The 19,488-nt window shown below is 42.8% G+C and overlaps 1 protein-coding gene across 1 annotated transcript in view; it reads left to right on the top strand.

Moving 5' to 3' along the window:
• The window catches only part of LOC115469333 (disintegrin and metalloproteinase domain-containing protein 9-like), a 114,555-nt gene that overhangs the window by 78,303 nt on the left and 16,764 nt on the right, over positions 1–19,488 (top strand). Inside the window, exons 18-20 of the mRNA XM_030201856.1 lie at positions 3,805–3,894; positions 8,775–8,886; positions 13,755–13,923. Of these exons, the coding sequence (XP_030057716.1) occupies positions 3,805–3,894; positions 8,775–8,886; positions 13,755–13,923 (371 nt within the window). The remainder of the gene's footprint in view (positions 1–3,804; positions 3,895–8,774; positions 8,887–13,754; positions 13,924–19,488) is intronic.

The following is a 19,488-nucleotide window of genomic DNA, read 5'->3' as shown; positions in this document are numbered from 1 at the left end:
CGTCCCCCCCTCCCGCCACTGCCAACATCCCCCCCCCCCCCCCCCCCCCCCGCTGCTGCCAGGTACCTTTGTTGGCGGGGGTCCCCAATCCCCACCAGCCTAAGTTGTCTTCAGCGCCGGTCTCCAGCGCGTTCACTGATCTGTTTCTGTGAGTCCTGACGTCCTGCGTGCACGTAACGTGCAGGACATGCATGCAGGACATCAAGAGTCAGGACTCACAGAAACAGATCAGCGAATGCACCAGATACCAGCGCTGAAGAAGACTTCGGCTGGCGTGGGTTGGGGACCTCCACCAGCAAAGGTACCTGGCAGCGGCGGTGGGAGGGAGGGGTCGAAAGTGGCAGGGGAGGGTTGGCGGCGGGGGGGGGTCAAAAGTGGCGGGGGAGGCGGCCTAAAATTTGCCCCCCCACCTCGGGCTCTGGACCACCCTCCCGCCGAGGTCTGGCTACGCCCCTGGTACTTGGTGCGATGCTCTGTAAACCAGCACCTGTAAAAAGCACAATCAAATATATAGACTTTGTTGCTACTCTGTTGTTGAGGCTCAGTACCGCTTGTTGCTATGTGTTGACAATTTTAAAAAGCTATTGACTACTCAGCATTTTATATTGTTTACAGTGGCTATTCTCCTCATTTTGATTGTGTTTTTTACAGACAGATCCTCTTGCTGGTTATACAGAGCGTAGCACCAAGTACAATACATAACAGTATCCATAGAGTGTTGTACATGACCCCTGAAGCAGGCGGTATGCCCACTGAAACACGGACCCGTGTCGAGTGTCCACTGTTGGTGCTACAATAAAGGTGTTTTCACTGCCTGAAGGCCATGTGTCATCCTCTACTCCTCATGTGTCTTCCTTGGATTGTCATAGGGGAACTTCCTGTTTTTATGATTATCTGGTCCAGCTGAGATTCATAAGCTATCAGACATGTTGAATTTCAGAAAAAAAGTAAGTTTTTTTTGTTTTTGAAAAAGCCTTCTCTTTTAGCAGGTTCCATTAGAGCACAGCTTCCCAAACTGTGGGTTGTGACCTGAAATGGGATTGTGAAACCCGCAGTTGGGTTTGTGACCTGGGCAGGTGCTCTATAGGAAGTCATTGTCCTGCACTAGCTAGGGGGTCATGTGCTTACTGATGCTATGTGAATTGGGGCAGTAGCTGCAAAAAGATTGGTGAGTGCTACATTAGAAGCATTTTGAGGGTTTCTTGGTATCCCTTAAGGGTACTGGAGAGTTAATTGGCAGCTTTTTAAAAATATATCTTTTCTCTGATGTTATCATTTTGATTGCCTTTGTGTATGCTATATACCATTTTGTGTGTGTATGTTTTACTGAAATCATCTGAGGACGTTGAACTGGCAGATAATACATGTACATTAAATAAGTAAATAAACCTTTACCACTTGAGTTATGCATTTTGTTTGGATAAACCTGAACTCCATTTGCACTTACATCCATGTAATCCTAATGTTACTTTTTAAGCAAATATGCTTGATGTGCTGAATTGACTGAATTGTTACAATTGATAGAAAAAGGTCTGACTAAAATTTCAGATATTTAAAAGGCAATTCTAGAAGCTGGCATCTAAATTTATTTATTTATTTATAACATTTATACCCCACATTTTCCCACCCGTTGGCAGGCTCAATTTGGCTAACATCAGTCCGTAAAAGCAATCGCTAATCCGGTAAACAAACTATAATAAGGTGAATAGGAAGGATTGTAATTACAAGGGACGAGGGAAAAGAGGGGAAGGGTAATAGAGTCCATCAGGTACATAAATTAGTTATATTCCAGGAATTATGGATTTAAGATGGGTCCATTAGGGTAAGCCTTTCCAAATAAGCTGGTTTTAAGAGATTTTCTGAAGTTCATATGATCATGAATAGTTTTCACAGATTTAGGTAATGCATTCCATAGTTGAGTGCTAATAAAGGAAAAGGTGGGAAGCGTAAGTGAATTTATATTTGAGACCATTACAGGTAGGATGATGGAGGTTTAAATATGAACGGGATGATCTGCAAGAATTCCTAGATGGCAGATTGATAAGGGTATCCATGTAACCTGGGGCTTTACCATAAAGAATTTTATGGACCAGGGTGCAAATTTTAAAAGTAATTCGTTCCTTTACTGGAAGCTAGTGTAGTTTCTCACAAAGTGGTCTAGAACTCTCGAATTTTGATTTTCCATAGATTAATCTGGCTGCTGTATTCTGGGCGGTTTGGAATTTCTCTAGAAGTTGTTCTTTGCATCCTGCGTATATTCCATTACAGTAGTCTAGGTGGCTTAATACCAGTGATTGAACTAGGTTACGAAATATTTTTCTGGGGAAATATTTTATCCGTTTAGACGCCAGTAGTGCACCTAATTTATAGAATAGTAGCGCTTATGCACATGATTGGCACCAGTAATTGGCAGTTACATGTGTAAGTGCTAGATGCTATTCTATAGCCCCAGGATTCTATATATTGGGCCTGGATTTCCACATGGAAATCGAAGCATATTTCATAACAATGTGCATAACTTATTCAGTTAGCAAGCTAATCAGCGCTAATTGGATGTTAACAAGCAATTAGCACTAATTGGCATTAATTAGAATTTATGTGCACTACTCGCTAAGCATGTTCTATAACGTGGCGTGCATAAATTCTAAGGGCCGTCTACAAAGGTGTGCTAGCATTTTTAGCATGCGCTAAAAGTTATCATGCGCCAACCGTGTACATGCCAGAGGTTTGACCGGTTTGCAGAGTTGCTGCCTAAGTTAAGTACTCAGTTATTGTACTTTAAAACTGAAACGGAAACTGAAAATTGAGATTTCTGAGAGCATGATAGTGTGTGAAAATATATATATAGATATAATAATCTTTAAAAAAATAATCGGGTAGATCTATGAAGATGTACACAGCACCATAGTGGATGGGACGCTGTGCCCAAATGGGAAAGGCTGGCGAAATAATCTGATGATCCCCGTTGAAAAAAATAGAGTATAATGATGAAGTGTGATTGAACTGTGTTGTATAAAGTTGGATGTTTGGGACAAGAGTTCGGTATATTGCTAAATGGTCCCCACATCAAGACTGTGAGGTCACTTCAAATTAATAGGAATATTATGGGCATCTACACGGTTGGCGCATGATTATTTTTAGCACACGCTAAGAACGCTAGTGTGCCTTTGTAAACAGGGACCTAAGTTAAACCAAGTTAAAAGTGGGCTTGGTTATGGGAGTGGAATGGGCAGGTCTTGAACATTTCTAAAATCTATGAGTGTTGTTATAGAATACACCTGCTCCGTGCCAAATGTAGGTGTCGGGATTTACACTAGGTTTTAGTTGGCATAATTGACCATGACTAAATTTAGTTGTGTGGAGCTGCCCTCTACGTATTCTATAACATACGCCTAATTTAAAGCATGTTTTATAGAATACGCTTTGATTTCTGAGCGGAAATCAAAGCGTATTCTATAGAATCTAGCTCAGCGTGCCTAAATTGCTTAGCACAAAACTGTCAGGAGGACATACACATGCGGCCAAGTGACGTGCACAACTTATAGAATACTATCAGTTGCGTGCATTGCATAGCGCACTTAGTTGCACCCACTTATACCAACCATTGTCCTGTCATAAGTAGGCGTGCCAGTGTGGCTTTGCGCTAATACTCTATAATGGTTAAGGCATACCCTTACGCTGTTATAGAATTGGCACTAAGCATGACGCTTTGTGGCACCTAAAATGAGGCTCCATTTTATAGACTCGCTGCCTTATTTTCTTCTGTGCCTGCTAACTGAAATAAACTGCATTTTTATATTATAGGTTTGCGTAAATCAAAAGTGTGTAGAAACTCCTCAGCTGTTTAAAAATGAAGAGGACTGTGACCAAAACAAAAAGTGTAATGCACGTGGTGTGAGTAATTAAAACCTTGTATGTTCTGCTTTGGTAATGGTAATATTTCATTTGATCTTTGAAGTAGAACCTAAGCGGGTCTTTTACTAAGCTGCGGTAGTGTTTTTAGCTCACAGTAGATATCATTTGGTGCTAAATGCCAAGACACCCATAGGAATATAATGGGAGTCTCATCGTTTGCCGCCTGCTGATTTTTACCGTGAGCTAAATATGCTACCGCAGCTTAGTAAAAGACCCTTTAAATGTTTATATATTGGGATGCTGCCATATATATTGGGATGCTGCCAGTCTGACTTACATCAGAAAGTTCGCCTTACCCAATATCCTGTCTCTACCATACATACATTTATTTATTTATTTATCTATGTATTTCCTTTATGAAGAGATTCACCCAAAGCAGTGAATCTCTGTGTTTTTTCTACCACCATCTTCCACAGTGTCGAATCATGTTGCCTACTCATTATCCCCTCCCCCTTCAGCAAACCCTTTACCATTGTGGTGGGAGTTTTCTTCTAATGAAGGCAGTTTTCTCAAATATAGACATGATAGAATAATTAATTCCAATTTCTAGTTTTTTTTTTTTTTTTTTGCTGTTTGCTTTATCTATTCTGTTTTCTTTGGTGTATTTATTAAATTAGTTACAATTATAGTTCTGTAGTATGAGCATGCATATTTTAAAAAAATTGTTTCATATGACATTTTCTGTCAACAAACAGAATTGAGGCAGGTATACAAGTGAGTGATGTCGTCCAGTGGAGCCAGGACAGAACTGTTCTCACAGATCTTAGAAATAGTGTGAGGTTCTGAGCATGCCTGGCTCTTCCCATGCAGCAGTCTCTTTAATCCTTCAGTTTTGCTTTTTCCACTCAGCCAAATGGATCTGAAAACAACTCCTGTATCAAGAGGTTTTTAAATTTCTGTTTGTCTGGTGATTTTCATAATTTTCTTCTTCCTAAAAAAAAATTTTTTTAATAGATTTTGTTAATTTTTTATTTTCATTCCTTGGTCAAAATGTCCCTGGTGAAGTCAGAGTTCTGCCATTGTCTGCAATGTGAGTATTTTCTGAGCTCAAGTCATAATCATACTGATTTCAAAAATTGTGGAAGAATGTCTCCAAAAGCCTGAAAGGGCTCCCTAAACTGACTTTGCAATCACTGTGAGGTGGAAAAGATGATTCCTGCTTGACCAGATGAAGGAGAGGAGGAGGACATCACCTGCACAGCAATAGCTAACACTGATGCTCTATCAAGTCTTCCTTGAGAGAAGTTGCCTCCTCCTCCTCCCTGCACATTGAGCAAAGGAGCAGCACCAGGCCTTATGCAGATTTCCAGGCTCAAAGCACAACTGTTTTCCAAAAATTGGCACAAGCATCATCATCTAAAATTCCTTCCAAAGTGCTTGAAAAGCACAGACATATTTCAAGGTGTTTTTCTTAAGTGCAGGCCTGCACAGCAGTCATCTCCTATGCTAACTGCACCATCAGATAGACTCTGCCCAGTCAGTAATTACTGACTACATAAGTAATGCCATACTGGGAAAAGACCAAAGGCCCATCAAGCCCAGCATCCTGTCCCTGACAGCGGCCAATCCAGGTCAAGGGCACCTGGCAGCTTCCCAAACGTATAAACATTCTATACATGTTATTCCCGAAATTGTCTCTCTTTGCCAGCACATTCATCACAATGCCTACTGAACCCAGAAAGGCCAGTGCAGGTCATGAGTAGACAGTCTCAGCATAAGAGTTTTTCTCATGACAGTGTAGAATAGATCCAGTGCATTGTCTTCTTCCTTCCCCTTTGAAATGCAGTCATTCCCTGAACAACACTGTGCAGATGGCATCAACTCTGGTACTTTTCCTAAGGGATCCCACATTCTTGTCCCATGCTTTCTTAAACTCTGACACAGTCCTCGTCTCCACAACCTCCACTGGGAGGCCATTCCACACTTCCACCACCCTTTCCATAAATGAATACTTTCTTAGATTCCTCCTAAGCCTATTTCCTCTTAACTTCATGGTATGCCCCCTCATTCCAGAGTTTTCCTTCATTTGAAAAAGGCTCTCTTCCTGTACATTAATGCCCACGACATATTTAAATGTTTCTATCATATCTTCTCTTTCCCTCCTGTCTTCCAGCATATACATGTTGAGGTTCATAAGCCTGGCCTTATACGTTTTATGTCTAAGACCGCTTACTCCATGGTGTTTATATCTTTCCGTAGGTGCGGTCTCCAGAATTGCACACAGTACTCTAAATGGGGCCTCACCAGAGACTTATACAAGGGCACCATCACCTCTTTCTTCCTGATGGTCATACCTCTCTTCATGCACCCAAGCATCCTTTTGGCTTTGACCATGGCTTTTTCTACCTGTTTGGCTACTTTAAGGTCATCAGACACAATAACCCCCAAGACCCTTTCTTCCTTTGTACCCAGAAGCACCTCACCCCCTATATTGTACTGTTCCCTCAGATTCTTGTGACCCAAGTGCATGATCCTGCAATTTTTAGCATTAAATCTTAGTTGCCAAATATTGGATCATTCTTCAAGCTTCACTATGTCCTTCCTCATGTCATCCACACCCTCCGGGGTGTCCACCCTGTTGAAGAGTTTGATATCATCTGCAAAGTGACAAACCTTGCCGGACAGCCCTTCTGCAATATCACTCACAAAGATGTTAAAAAGAGCTGGTCCTAGGACCGATCCCTGTGGTATTCCACTGATAACATCTTTATCTTCAGAGCAAGCTCCATTTACCACCACCCTTTGTCTCCTTCTGTTCAACCAATTTTTAACCCAGTCAATTACTCTAGGTCCCATACTAAGGGAACTCAGTTTATTTATGAGTCGCCTGTGCAGAACCGTGTCAAAGGCCTTGCTGAACTCCGAGTTCCTTGAGCACCCTCGGATGTATCTCATCAGGCCCCATGCTTTGTCTACTTTTAGTTTAGCTAGCTCCTCAAGAACACTGTTGATCTATCATACATCCATCCCCTTTTGCATTTGTTTTCTGTGGTCCTACCCCTGGCCTTTCATCCGTGAACACAGAACAGAAATAATTGTTAAGCAGTTCAGCTTTATCCTTAAGAGCTTCCACGTATTTCTCCCCTTCTGCTTTGAGCCTCACAATGCTATTTTGGCACTTCCTCCTGTCGCTTACATATCTGAAAAACATCTTGTCCCCCAATTTTACCGTGTTAGCTATCTTTTCTTCCATTTGCCTCTTCGCTTTCCTGACAGCTTTTCCAGCTTCTCTTAGGTTATCCAGATATTCTTGCCTGTCTTCTTCTTTCTGAGTCATCTTGTATCATATGAAGGCTAACCTCCTTTCCCTTACCTTTTCAGCTACTACATTCGAGAACCAGAGTGGCCTTCTTTTCCTCTTTCCTTTATGTAATTTATTAACATAAATGTTAGTTGCCTTTAAAATAGCTCCTTTCAATCTTGTCCACTGCTGTTTTACTTCCTTCAGCTGTTTCCATCCTGCTAACTCTTCCTTGAGAAATTCTCCCATCTCGGCAAAGTTAGTTATTTTGAAATCCAGGACCTTCAATCTTGAATAAGCTCTCTCCTCTGTCTTAATATTGAACCACGCCATTCAGTGATCACTAGATGCCAAATGGTCTCCTACCGTGACATAAGAAACATTCTCTCCATTTGTAAGCACCAGGTCCGGAATGTATGTATGTCTGCTGTTTACGGTAAACATCTGTTACAGGTGAGAAACAATGCTTTTCATATTGATATGTCATTGATACTTTTAAATGATGGTTACAGCCTTTTTGCCACTGGAATGAATTTTGTCTTTGTGGAAAAAATTTCAGAAAATATCAACTTTTTTGAATGGAACTACACACCACAAAAAATTTAATTTTTTTTTTTTTTTTTTTTTTTTTGGGGGGGGGTGGGCGGGGAATTTACCCAGTGGCTGCTTTGGTTACTCAGTGGCAGTACTGCACACAGAAGGGACTGGCTTCTATTTCCAGCTTAGATCTTCTGCTTCCTGGGTGAACCAGAGTTAGGGAAATGACATTCACAGCTCTGGGGAGGAAGGAGTCTTACATCATACAATGGTGAGACTCAGTGGTTATGATTAAGACCCATGATTGCTGTGCTCTAGAAAGAGTCCTGATGTTTGGCCCTTGGCAGAGGAGTGTTAGTACAATGGCTGAGCTAAAGTAAGTTAGGAGAGGATATAAAATAGGTGGTGATGTGAGGGAAATTTCTTCTGTAGTTGCAAATGAAGGGTCGTGGTGTCTGATGCCAGATCTGATTCTGACTGAGCTGGAAGCCAAAGGAGCAGAAGGAGATTGCCAGGACAAAAAGGAAAAAAATTCTCCCATTATCATCTATAGCAAACATTTGACAAATTTCTCTGCAGGTCTCAGGATCTCATGATACCATTAATAAAACCTGATCCCCCATGACAAGTAAACATATTTGAAGGGTAGCTCTATAAGGTGCGCCGAACATGAAGCACCAATAATGCGCATGTATTTATAGAATAATAGCACTTATACGCATGATTGCCACCAATAATTGGCAGTCAGGTGCACAACTGCATGGTGGGCATTAACATGGGTGGAACATGGATGCATCATGGGTGTTTCATCTAGAGATGCATGTAATATAGAATAATATAAGGTGCGTGCATGCATGGTGTACTTACGTCTGCCATTGAGTTGACATAGGTGGCCATGCTTATATTTTGATGTGCCAGTGCTGCCTTATGCCTGTACTCTATAATAACTTAGGCGCACCTATGCGCCATTATAAAACTTGTGCTAAGTGCAGCTTTTTTGTGGTGCCTAGTTTATGACGCCAATTTATAGAATTGCCACCTTTTTGTGCTTTAAATTTCATGTTTTTCTTCTGTGTTACAGGTTTGCAATAATGCTGGGAACTGCCACTGTATAGATGGTTGGGCTCCTCCAGATTGTAGAGAAAGAGGACCAGGAGGCAGCACTGATAGTGGGCAGATGACCGATCTCTCTGGTTAGTAATAAACCAGCATTGACTCGACACACTTCACTTGTTATTTTCCATTGGAAATGAATAGTAGCATCTGAAAACAATTACAGAAGGCAGAAACTATTTGACTTGCTGGTCACCACCAATGAAACAAATGAGACTTTTCTGGAGATATCAGTGGAGAATATGAAAATACTGGGAGGGAATGTAGTGAAGTATAGTGAAATTGAAGAATGATGCTTCCTAATAACTTCATGTTCTATCAAGATTCTTAAAAGGCACAAAATATAAAAGGAAGTGGCAGCAATCAAAAGGCTTCTCAGAAAGTCAGAGTAGCCACTCATTGATATCCGTTCATTTGTAATTGCTGACTTATGGCAATACTGAGACCTTGTAGCTAAGTGCCATATTATTATCTTAAACACTTACTGTACTTGAAATCCTCTTTCATGCATTATCAGGCTTCTCTATAGGTGAAGGACTAGAGGTCCCACAAAGTCCAGGGAGATGCAAGGATAAAGAGTAGGACCCAAATGATGAGTAAAGACCTACAATTCTATAACAGGGACCCTCATAAATATACAACCTACTTTTATTTTAAGAACACAAGAATATAAGAAAAGCCATGCCAAGTTAGACCAAGGCCCATTGAGATCAGCATCATGTCTCATGATAGAGGCCAGTTTGGGTAACAAATACTCAACAGATCCCCAAAACTAGATCTATAAAGATCAAAAAATAGTTGGAAGTTGATAGTCTTTTCTTAAATACTGCAAAATGTGAAACTTTTTTGGATCTCTAACTCAAGTCCCCCTCCGTTTATTCTGCGAATTGCCGGTCTCCCTAAGCAGATGTCACAGCTCCCGCCGTGACTTGCTCCCCGACTCACCTCTCGGTGCCATGGGGGCATCAGGGTTGGTCCCGCGCTGCATTTTGGCGCATTACTGGGAGGTAGCCTACTCCAGAGTGTCGGCTTCATGTGACGTCAGCCCCTCTAGGGCACACCACGCACACGCTGAAGATCCACCTTTAAAGGGACAGCACACTGCAGTTCCAAGGTCGCCTGCAAAGACACATTTCTAGCCTTGGTGGTATTTGAGGTCAGTGCCTGCCCTCTTCCAGTTCCTTTGCAACGGGTCTGCTTGGGCCTTATGTTCTTGCTATGTTCCAGTTCCTGTCTTGTTCCTGTTCCAGCCTTGCCTTGGACCTTGCCTAGCCTTAGACCCAGCCTTGCCCTGCCTTGTCTCCAAGTTCATGCTCCAGCCCTGCCTTGTCCCCGAGTTCCTGCCAAGCTCCAGCCCTGCCTTGTCTCTGAGTTCCTGCCAAGCTCCAGCCCTGCCTAGTCTCAGAGCTCCTGCCAAGTTCCAGCCCTCCCTTGTCTCAGAGCTCCTGCCATGCTCCTGCCCTGCCTCCCAATTTTGCCCTATCCTGGACCCAGCTAGTCCTGTCGTGTCTAGTCCTGTCTTGCCTTTTCCAGTTCTTGCCTTGTCCTGCCTAGTCCTGTCTGTCCTTGCTGCAGCCTTGCCTGTGGTCCTGCCTTGGTTTACTTTGCCCAGACTCGGATCCAAGATGGTGCAGTAGTGCTTTAACGCAACAGACGCACTTAACTACTCTCTTGCGCTGCAAGGAACGACTTTTATTCCCCTGACGATGGGGAAAAGTAGAGGGAAGGTGCGGGAAGTTCCCTCGACCCCCACCGGGACCCACCTTCCAAAACAGACAACCCTTGAGAGATTTGGGCTTACGTATGGACCCGTGCAATCTTCTTCTCCTTCTATCGGAGCTGGCGCTTCGGTGTCGGCCAGCAGTGAAGATGGGGTTTCCCTAAGCTCCGTCCTGCGTGCGGCTCCCCCACAGCCGGGAAGGAACGTTGTGGAAGCATGTCCTGCCATTGGCACTCCGAATGATAAGATACCAACTGAGCAGGGAGGGAACCTGCCCACACTAAGGGAGAATGGGACCAACTTGTTTGAAACGGATATTTCACTACAAGTTTTGCCTCAACAGATAGTAAGTACTCTCAAACAGACTGTAAATGCTCCCACTCCTGGTATTTCTTTTGGGGCTTTAAAAAAACCAGCCGTAGTGACAATGGAGTCACTCTGGGACTTAACTTTTGATTTGCACACCTCTCTTCAAACATTGACAGTAAAAAATACTAGTGAAATTAAGGTTTTGTCTGAAGCAGTCCTTACTCAAGCACCTTATTAGGACCTACCCTTTGTTAGTATATGTATTTGACATTTATGCATGTAAATGCCAAAAAACTGCCTATGTGCTATTCTATAAATATGCACATATCTTACATAGCGCATATGTTACATATAAGGAGTCTGAGTGGAGTACAGGTGAAAGTCACACTAATTGTGCAACTTATGAAATACTATAATTTATGCACATATCTCCAGCATTTAGGCGTGAGCTGTATGTCTGGAGTAGGTGGTCACGTCTAAAATATAGGCACATATATATGTAGTATTCTATAAAGGAAAGTAAGCATATACTTTTCTACAGAATAGGTGCCATATAGGGCCCTTTGGGTCCCTATACATAGGTGCACCCATAATTGGTCTATATCTCTTCGGATCACTGGGTTCTCAAGGTTATTTGTGAGGTATATGCTCTCATCTTGGCATGCCCTCTCGCTGACATTTTCTGTTATGGAGGTACTGCTTCGGTATGTCCCATGCACCTGGACTGTACTATAGAGACAATGATGAAGGAGAAATTAGAGCTTACCTGCTAATTTTCTTTCCCTGAATCCCTAATGATTTTGGTTTGTGTCCTGAAGATCTTTGTGATAGCAGAGAGATAATAGTATGTAGAAAAGGGCGAGCAGAGGTTACTCTGGTTTCTAAGATTTCTTGTTCTTATTGTAATTGTTGATGGATGAGTTTTCACTCTGTTTTATTACAAAAAATACTGGATTGCTGTGGATTTTACAGGACTCTTGCAGGGTAATGTCACCAAGCTAGTAGGTCTTAGTCTCTATTTTCTGGCAGGAGAAGGTAAACTTACATATCTTGACAGGACTGGAGGAACTCAAGAAAAGAACATTTGTAGTAAACCCTAATTTCTTCTTTTAGCCACAACTTGACCAGCTAAAAGTAAATATGAGATGGACATAGGGAAAGCCACTGCTTGCCCGGGGATTGGTAGCATAGAATGTTGCTACTAATTGAGTTTCTGCCAGGTAATTGTGACCTGGACTGGCTACTGATAAAAGCAACATACTGAGCTAGATGGACCATTGGTCTGACCCAGTATGGCTATTCTAATGTACTTAACTTAGGCGCAGAATCCCAAATGCCATAATACTGCGCCCGTCTCTAATGAACGCCTCCAATCTGCCCATGCCCCTCCTATAGCCACACCCCATTTTCAGTTGCACACTAAAGGATTTATGCGGGCATCTTTATAGCATAGTGCTTAGCAAGATGCATGTGTAAATCCAAATTTTGGCCTATTAACACCAATTATTATTTATTTCGATTTTGCTCACACCTTTTTCAGTAATAGCTCAAGGTGAGTTACATTCAGGTACACTGGGTATTTATTCTGTCCCTGGAGGGCTGACAATCTAATTTTGTACCTGAGGCAATGGAGGGCCAAGCGACCTGCCCAAGATCAAAAGAAGCAGCAGTGGAACCCGAACCAGCCACCTCTGGATGTGAAGACTGGTTCTCTATCCACTGGGCTACTCCTCTACTACTTTTATCTGCTGTCTTGTGAACACAAATTGGGCGCATGCCCAAATTCATGCACGCATTTAAGAGCACCATATATAGAATCTGGGCCTAAATGCCACTTTTAGAATTACCCCATTGTAAAAGTATGTGTGTGACAAGAACATGTGTAAGTTTAATGTTACATTGGTAAAAGCATGTTCAGGGGCAGATTTTTGGCAGATTGTGGGTGAAGTCACAATTCACACATGTATTTTATAAACTACACACCTTTGCACAAACTGCAATGTGCAAACATTCACACTTGTCTCTGAGTTACATAAATGTTTGTGGCTTCATTTTAGCCATGATTTCAGCTGCTTTTGAGTACCATTTTATAGAGGCTCATAGGTGCCTAGGCAGGGGCATGGCTACAGGGGGCCTGGGCCCCCGCAAATTATGTCTGGGCCCCTGGTTTGGCTGGCAGGGGTCCCCAACCTCCGCCAGCCAAAGCCTTCTTCAGCGATGCCCATCTCTGGCACAGCCGCGTTCCTGCCCAGCTCTTCTTGCTCCTCCTGTCCTGAGCACGCTGACACTCCTTCTCAGGTTCACGTAAAGGAGCGTCAGCGTGCACAGGACAGGAGGAGCAAGAAGAGCAGGGTAGGAATGCGGCTGCACTGGAGACGCGCTGAAGAAGGCTTTGGCTTGCGGGGGTACCCCGGCCAGCAAAGGTATTTGCGAGGCGAGGGGAGGTGTGAGGCGAGGGGGGGTGTGAGGCGAGGGGGAAGTGCCAGGAGGCGGTGGCGGGGGGAGGTGAGGCAAAGCGAGGCATGGTGGGGTGGCGGGGCAGCACTCAAAATGTGCCCCGAACCTCAGGCTCTGGCCCCCTCCCACCGTAAGGTCTGGCTATACCCCTGTGCCTAGGTGCTTTTATAAAATATGTGCCTACTTGACTTCCCAACCTGGGCGACTTGTTTTAAAATTATTTACCAGATGTATTATTAGCATTAATTTGTGTTAATGTGCATTAATGCTGGTTAGTAAATGAGGCAATTAGATTGTAAGCCCTCTGGAGATGTGAACTACTTAATGTACCTGAATGTAACTTGCCTTGAGCTCCAATGAAAAGATATGAGCTCAAGGCAAGTTAATAAATAAATACAATAACTAAAACTGTATGGAAAGACAATTTCTTTAAAAAAATGTTTAAAACATTTCACCCTTCAGGTGTGACTGTCTTCAAAAGTGGTGACTATGAACAGGCATGGAAGATGTGGCTGCTGATTGGCTTCTCCGTATTAGTACCTGTTCTTTCCTTGGTTGCCATTATCTTTTTGAACCAGAAGTTAAACATCACAATGTTAGAACCACAAACATTGCAACTACAACAGTCTGCGTAAGTATTGCTCTCAGCCGTTTCGATAATGGTTATAAATATTTGCTGTTGGTGAAGAGACTAGCTTGGGATGGGACACAATAGAGCAGGGATGTCGAGTGTCACAATCCAGTCAGGTTTTCAGGATTTCCTCAATGAATATTCATGATATCAATTTGCATACACTTCCTCAACTCTATGCAAATAGATCTCAAACATATTCATTATGGAAATAAGGCATCTATTTCATTTGCTGTTGAAAAAATACTTGCCACAAATGAGAAGGCCTCCTTTAGAATAAAAAAAGGTGAGGGATTTCAGGCAGCTCCCATATTTAAGCTTGTACTAAACAGTGAAATAAAATGTAGAAACAGAGTCATGAAGTTTGACACCTATCCTCCTTTCCCTGTTACACTACTTACTACAGATCATATTATCTGAACTATCCAAAAGCAATATTTCATATACATGACAAAGTTTACTAATAAACCTTGGGTTTTATTAAAATGTGTTTCATTGCTATTCAGCATCATGTTCTGGAAAGCTCCTTGATGGATGGCTACAATGAAATTAATAGGATGTTTTTCAACTTTCTGAAATGCATTAAATGCAAGAATTTATAACATTCCCATGACATATGGAACTAGTATCTCCAATAACAGTACACAAATGTTTATTTTCATATATTGATTATTTATTCAATTCACCTGAATATATTATCTACTACTTATTGGTGTTGCATGCCTAATGCTATATCATTCATACTACCATTCACTCTATTTAATACTCATATCTAATCCCTTTGCTGCTTATCCCACTACTACAAAGGGATTAGATATGAGTATTAAATAGAGTGAATGGTAGTATGAATGATATAGCATTAGGCATGCAACACCAATAAGTAGTAGATAATATATTCAGGTGAATTGAATAAATAATCAATATATGAAAATAAACGTTTGTGTACTGTTATTGGAGATACTAGTTATTATTATATAACAGTTAATGAATTAAGTTCACTCAATAGTTAGTAAATTGACATATGGAAGAGATCAGTGCCTGTATTTTTTCTGCTTATTAAAATTCTGTAAATCAAGACTTTCTTTCCCTTTGATTTCAGGTACTTAACATGTGCCATGCTTGATGAGACCAAAGTCCATCAAAACCATCATCCTGTCTCTGACAGTAGCCAGTTCAGGTCATGAGAAAATACCTATCAGATCCCGAGAGTAAATCCCTTCCTTATTGCTCACTCCCAGGGATAAGCAGTGGCTTTCTCTGGCTCACTAATAACTTCTCCCAGAAATGTATCCCAAACTCTCTTAAACCTAGCTATGCTAAATGTCTCATCCACCTCCCACAGTAGCAAATGATTAGCTTAATTGTGCATCTAATGAAACAGTTTTCTCAAATTTGTTTTAAATCTGTAGTTTCATGGAGTGTCCCTTAGTCCTCATATGACAACCAGGTCTGGCAATAGGGTCGGATGACTGGAGTGTTGCCCTGGGTGCCGACCTCTGGTCTCTTTGGTGGAGCAGGGACTAAAGCCATTGTATTTTGTGCAGCATTGCCCTGGTCATCACAATACCTAGTTCTAGCACTATAAAGAGCCATTCCCTGTTTACTTGTTCTACCCCACTCATGATTTTATAAACTTCTATCATATCAGTTAACTCTTCTTCATACTGAAGAGTCCTAACTTGTTTAGCCTTTCTTTTCCTGAAGATGGAGACCAGCGACTTATGATCATTTTGAACAGTCACATGTTTAGCATAGATATAAGTATGAAAATGCTCCAGTACATAAACAATGGCTAGAAGCTCTTTCTCAGTTTGGGCATAGTTTTGCTCCACTTCTGTCAATGCTCGGGATGCATATGCCGGAGGTTTTCCATTTTGCAAAAGGCAGGCTCCTAGACCATGTTGGCTAGCATTCATTGCATCACAATGTTAGCACTGGCAACATAAAATCCCAACACTGGGGCCCCCGTCAATAAGCACTAGTGCTGTGCCATGTCTCTTAAGTTGCCAAATGAGCTCATTTTCCTGCTTCAGCATTTCTCTAATTCGTGAATGTATTTCAGAGAATCCAGGTACAAACTTTGCTAAATATGTTGCCATCTCAAGTAATCTAGAGACCCCATATTTATCTGTGGGTGCAGACATATTGGGGCTGATATTCAGACCACAAGCACTTATCTCAGTTTCATCCCAGCTCTCAAACGGCATAATGTTTCAAACAATCTCTGCAATCTCACATCACCAATGCTTCACCTTGTGTCAAACGTGTTCCTCACTGGTCAAATAAACAAATGTAAAGTGTTAATTGGATGTTTTGAATTGAAGGCATTCTATATGTAGGAGGCTGCCATTTTTGTCAGCCAGGAACTGGTAGTTGATGGCACCTTTTGAATATTACTGTGTCGTTGCTATAAGGGTATAAGGGTTTTGCCTTTATTATTTAAAATACATATATTTTGTTTATTTTTTGAGCAGTGCATTTTCTTGCTCTCTGAAGCAGTTTGGTGAAATGAAGACCACTGTTGGACCTAGACAGCAGTTTGATTCTTGACAGTCTTCAGTTAAGTATTTGTGTTTTATACATAAGAGGGGTGGAATGTACCTGAGCGATCTGAGGCTTTTGTGAAGTTTTTCTAGATTTAATTTCTGCATGCTGAAGCCTGTCATTGATTGAAGTTTCTAACATCAACCATGTGTTCACCTTCGGCGTTGCTGAAACAAACACCATGTGGACAAGCACCCGGGTACATGACCAATTTCTGGATCTGTTCATTGAGGATGGGCAGCTGCAGTGGGTAGACCCCATTGTCCAAGCAGTCCAGATGCTTTTACGATATCTGCCAGTTGCTGTCAAGGAGAAAGTTAAAGCAGAATTTCAAGAGGTATTCTGGTTAAGATGCAGGCGCCGTCTGAGCAGATATCAGCACTGCTGATGGTCAGAAAACCTAATGAGAGATCAAAATATGTATAGCTCTGAACAACTCAACTGGGTTCTCCGTCAAAACCATTACATTATGCCAATCCTGGAGGATATTCTCCCAGATTTACACAACGCTAAGGTTTTTTTTCCTCCCTGGATGATAAGAGTGAGTTCTGACATGTGGGCCTAGATGAACAGAGCAACAAACTGACTACATTCAAGACTTTGGGAAATATAGGTGGCACAGTCTTCCCTATGGAATATCCATGACACTGGAAGAATTTCAGAGGCCACATATATAATATTGCTTTATTATAACTCACAGCAACGACAGGAAGAGATGTGTTCTACCGAAGTGCACCCTCCACTTCCTAAAAGAATAGTAGAGACTTACACAAGAACCAGCATGACCCATCACTAGAGGGAGAAGGGGAGACTGGCAGGACTTTGAGCATTTTCTTATTATTTGATTTGTCCACGAGTCTACCCCAAGTCCACATTACCTGCTCTGCTCTTGACATTTAGATACGGGCTAGTCACTCACACTCACAATCAGCCATGCATTGTATTTTTATTCTTATTTGATGGAGAAGGGAATTTGTATGCAGTTCATGAGTTCAGCACTTCCAGTCATTTTCAAAAGTTGGCTTCTATGCATGCTGTAGCAGAATTGTCTTCATACAGTGGTTCTACAGGGATTTCACCATTGCTGTTTCTAAACTGCAAGGTATTGTGGGGAAACGTCTTCCCACTGCTGATCTATAGGAGATGGACTGTGAAGATGGAGTATAGGAGCTAGAGGCAACAGGCCTTGTCCAGCACCCCCCCCCCCAACACACACAAGTAGGAGCATGACCCTATGTAACTGGTGAGGCCCCCAGAAGCAATTGCCACCACAGATGGCAGGTGGCACCCAAGCAGGTCCTTTGTGACCTCAGCAGCAGCTTCAGGGAATTCTAAAGCTACGACGGGCCCCAGCCTCAGGATTTACTGACCAGGGCAGGGCTACTGGCACACGATACTGGACATTGTAAACCTCAGTGCTGGGGATGGTTGGCCATATGGTCCAAGCTTAGTGGAGATTAACAGAAATGGAGATCTTGAGGACTGGCCACAAATACAGGAAGTAGCAGAAGAGGGAGGTGAAGGACAAAGCTGCAGAGAATTTGCTAGACATGGACCCTGTGAACCTCAGGCCTAAGGAGCACATGGAGCAGAGACCCTTTCCCAGGGACTCCAACTCCCACCCAGCTTCTCATAAAGGCAGCCACAAAAGGGTTTGTCCACTGGGGTACAATCTGCATATATCCCCTCAGTTACTTTGTTTCAGCATCAAAACAGTAAAAACATAAATAGGATAAAATGGTGTGTTGCAAAGTCCATTGTTATCACTTGTGTTGCTGCTGACCAGTGCCTGTACTGTATCTTATCCAGCAGCCAGGTCCTGCAAAAAGGAAGGAGTTCTTGATTAACAGAACCATGGGGCAGACCAGATCTTAGGTCATCTGTCTAGCAGAAGGGGAAGGGTAGGTTCAGAGGCCTCTGCTTACCTGTAGACACTGGCAAATGGGGACTCCAGCTGGCTCATGGCTCCCAGGATTCAGCTGCCTGATGTTGTGGAGGCAGAATGGAGAACATAAGGGTCAGTCTCCCAGGTGTTTGGGATTCCTGGCTAATGATAAGCCACCTCCCCCTTAGCAATATTAAGGCAACAATAAGGGTCAAAAGTGGAGTCTAAGAGGCTTATTTTCAAAGCACTTAGCCTCCCAAAGTTCTATAGAAACCAATGGAACTTAGCCTCCCAAAGTGCTTTGAAAATATGCCTCTAAATCACCTATTTTAGACATCATTCTCCCCCAAAATGTTTTCATATGTGAGCCATTATAAAAAAAAAAAAAAAAAAAAAAGTTTATTCCCTAAACATCTAAGAGGCCCCGTAGCTGATACATCTAAAGTAGCCTATAAAAGTGTGCATCTCGGGATTTTCAAACCTGCACAGCCCACACTTGTAATGGCATCCAAAAAGAAGGCCCCTGGGAGGAAGCTCAATTTCTGCTCTGGCTAAGCAACCAGCATCTAAGCAGGTGTGGATGGGACTCACAGGACCCCAGGCCAGTGAGTCAGTGGGGTCTACCTTGCAACCAGGTCCCTCTGGGGCAGCACACACTGTGGCTGGGTGTTGTGCCCCGCAGCAACTCAGCCACAGCACCAACCAGTGGCCCGATTTCCATGAAGCAGCAGAAACAACTGCATCTCCTGACACCTCTGAGGGCAGTAGGAGCCCCACAGGGGAGGACCTGGACACTGTGTTTCCTCTTGCAAGGCCTGGACCATCCCCTGCAGCTACAGGAAGGGGTGGAAAAGGCAGTCCACAGAGGGGAGGGGGAGAGGGAGGATGATGTAGGGCTGTGAGACAAATGCTTACCAAGTTGTGGTGGTGTGTGCTGGGGAGGAGGGGTGGGGGATAGAATAAGATATGGGGAGCACAAATAAATACTGCACTGACCTTTACTGGGAATTGGTCTGTATGAGTCTTTGTCTGTCATGGACCCCCAGCTGGTGTGATCCCTGGTCAACTCTGTGAGCAGGGGGGAGGGGGTCATCATCCTTTCGGTTTGCCTGCTGCTGCATGCCCTCTGGAATGGC

This window comes from Microcaecilia unicolor, chromosome 4 (assembly GCF_901765095.1).
Source record: "Microcaecilia unicolor chromosome 4, aMicUni1.1, whole genome shotgun sequence".
In the NCBI taxonomy this organism is placed as follows: domain Eukaryota; kingdom Metazoa; phylum Chordata; class Amphibia; order Gymnophiona; family Siphonopidae; genus Microcaecilia; species Microcaecilia unicolor.
This window is presented reverse-complemented; position numbering and strand designations above follow the sequence as displayed.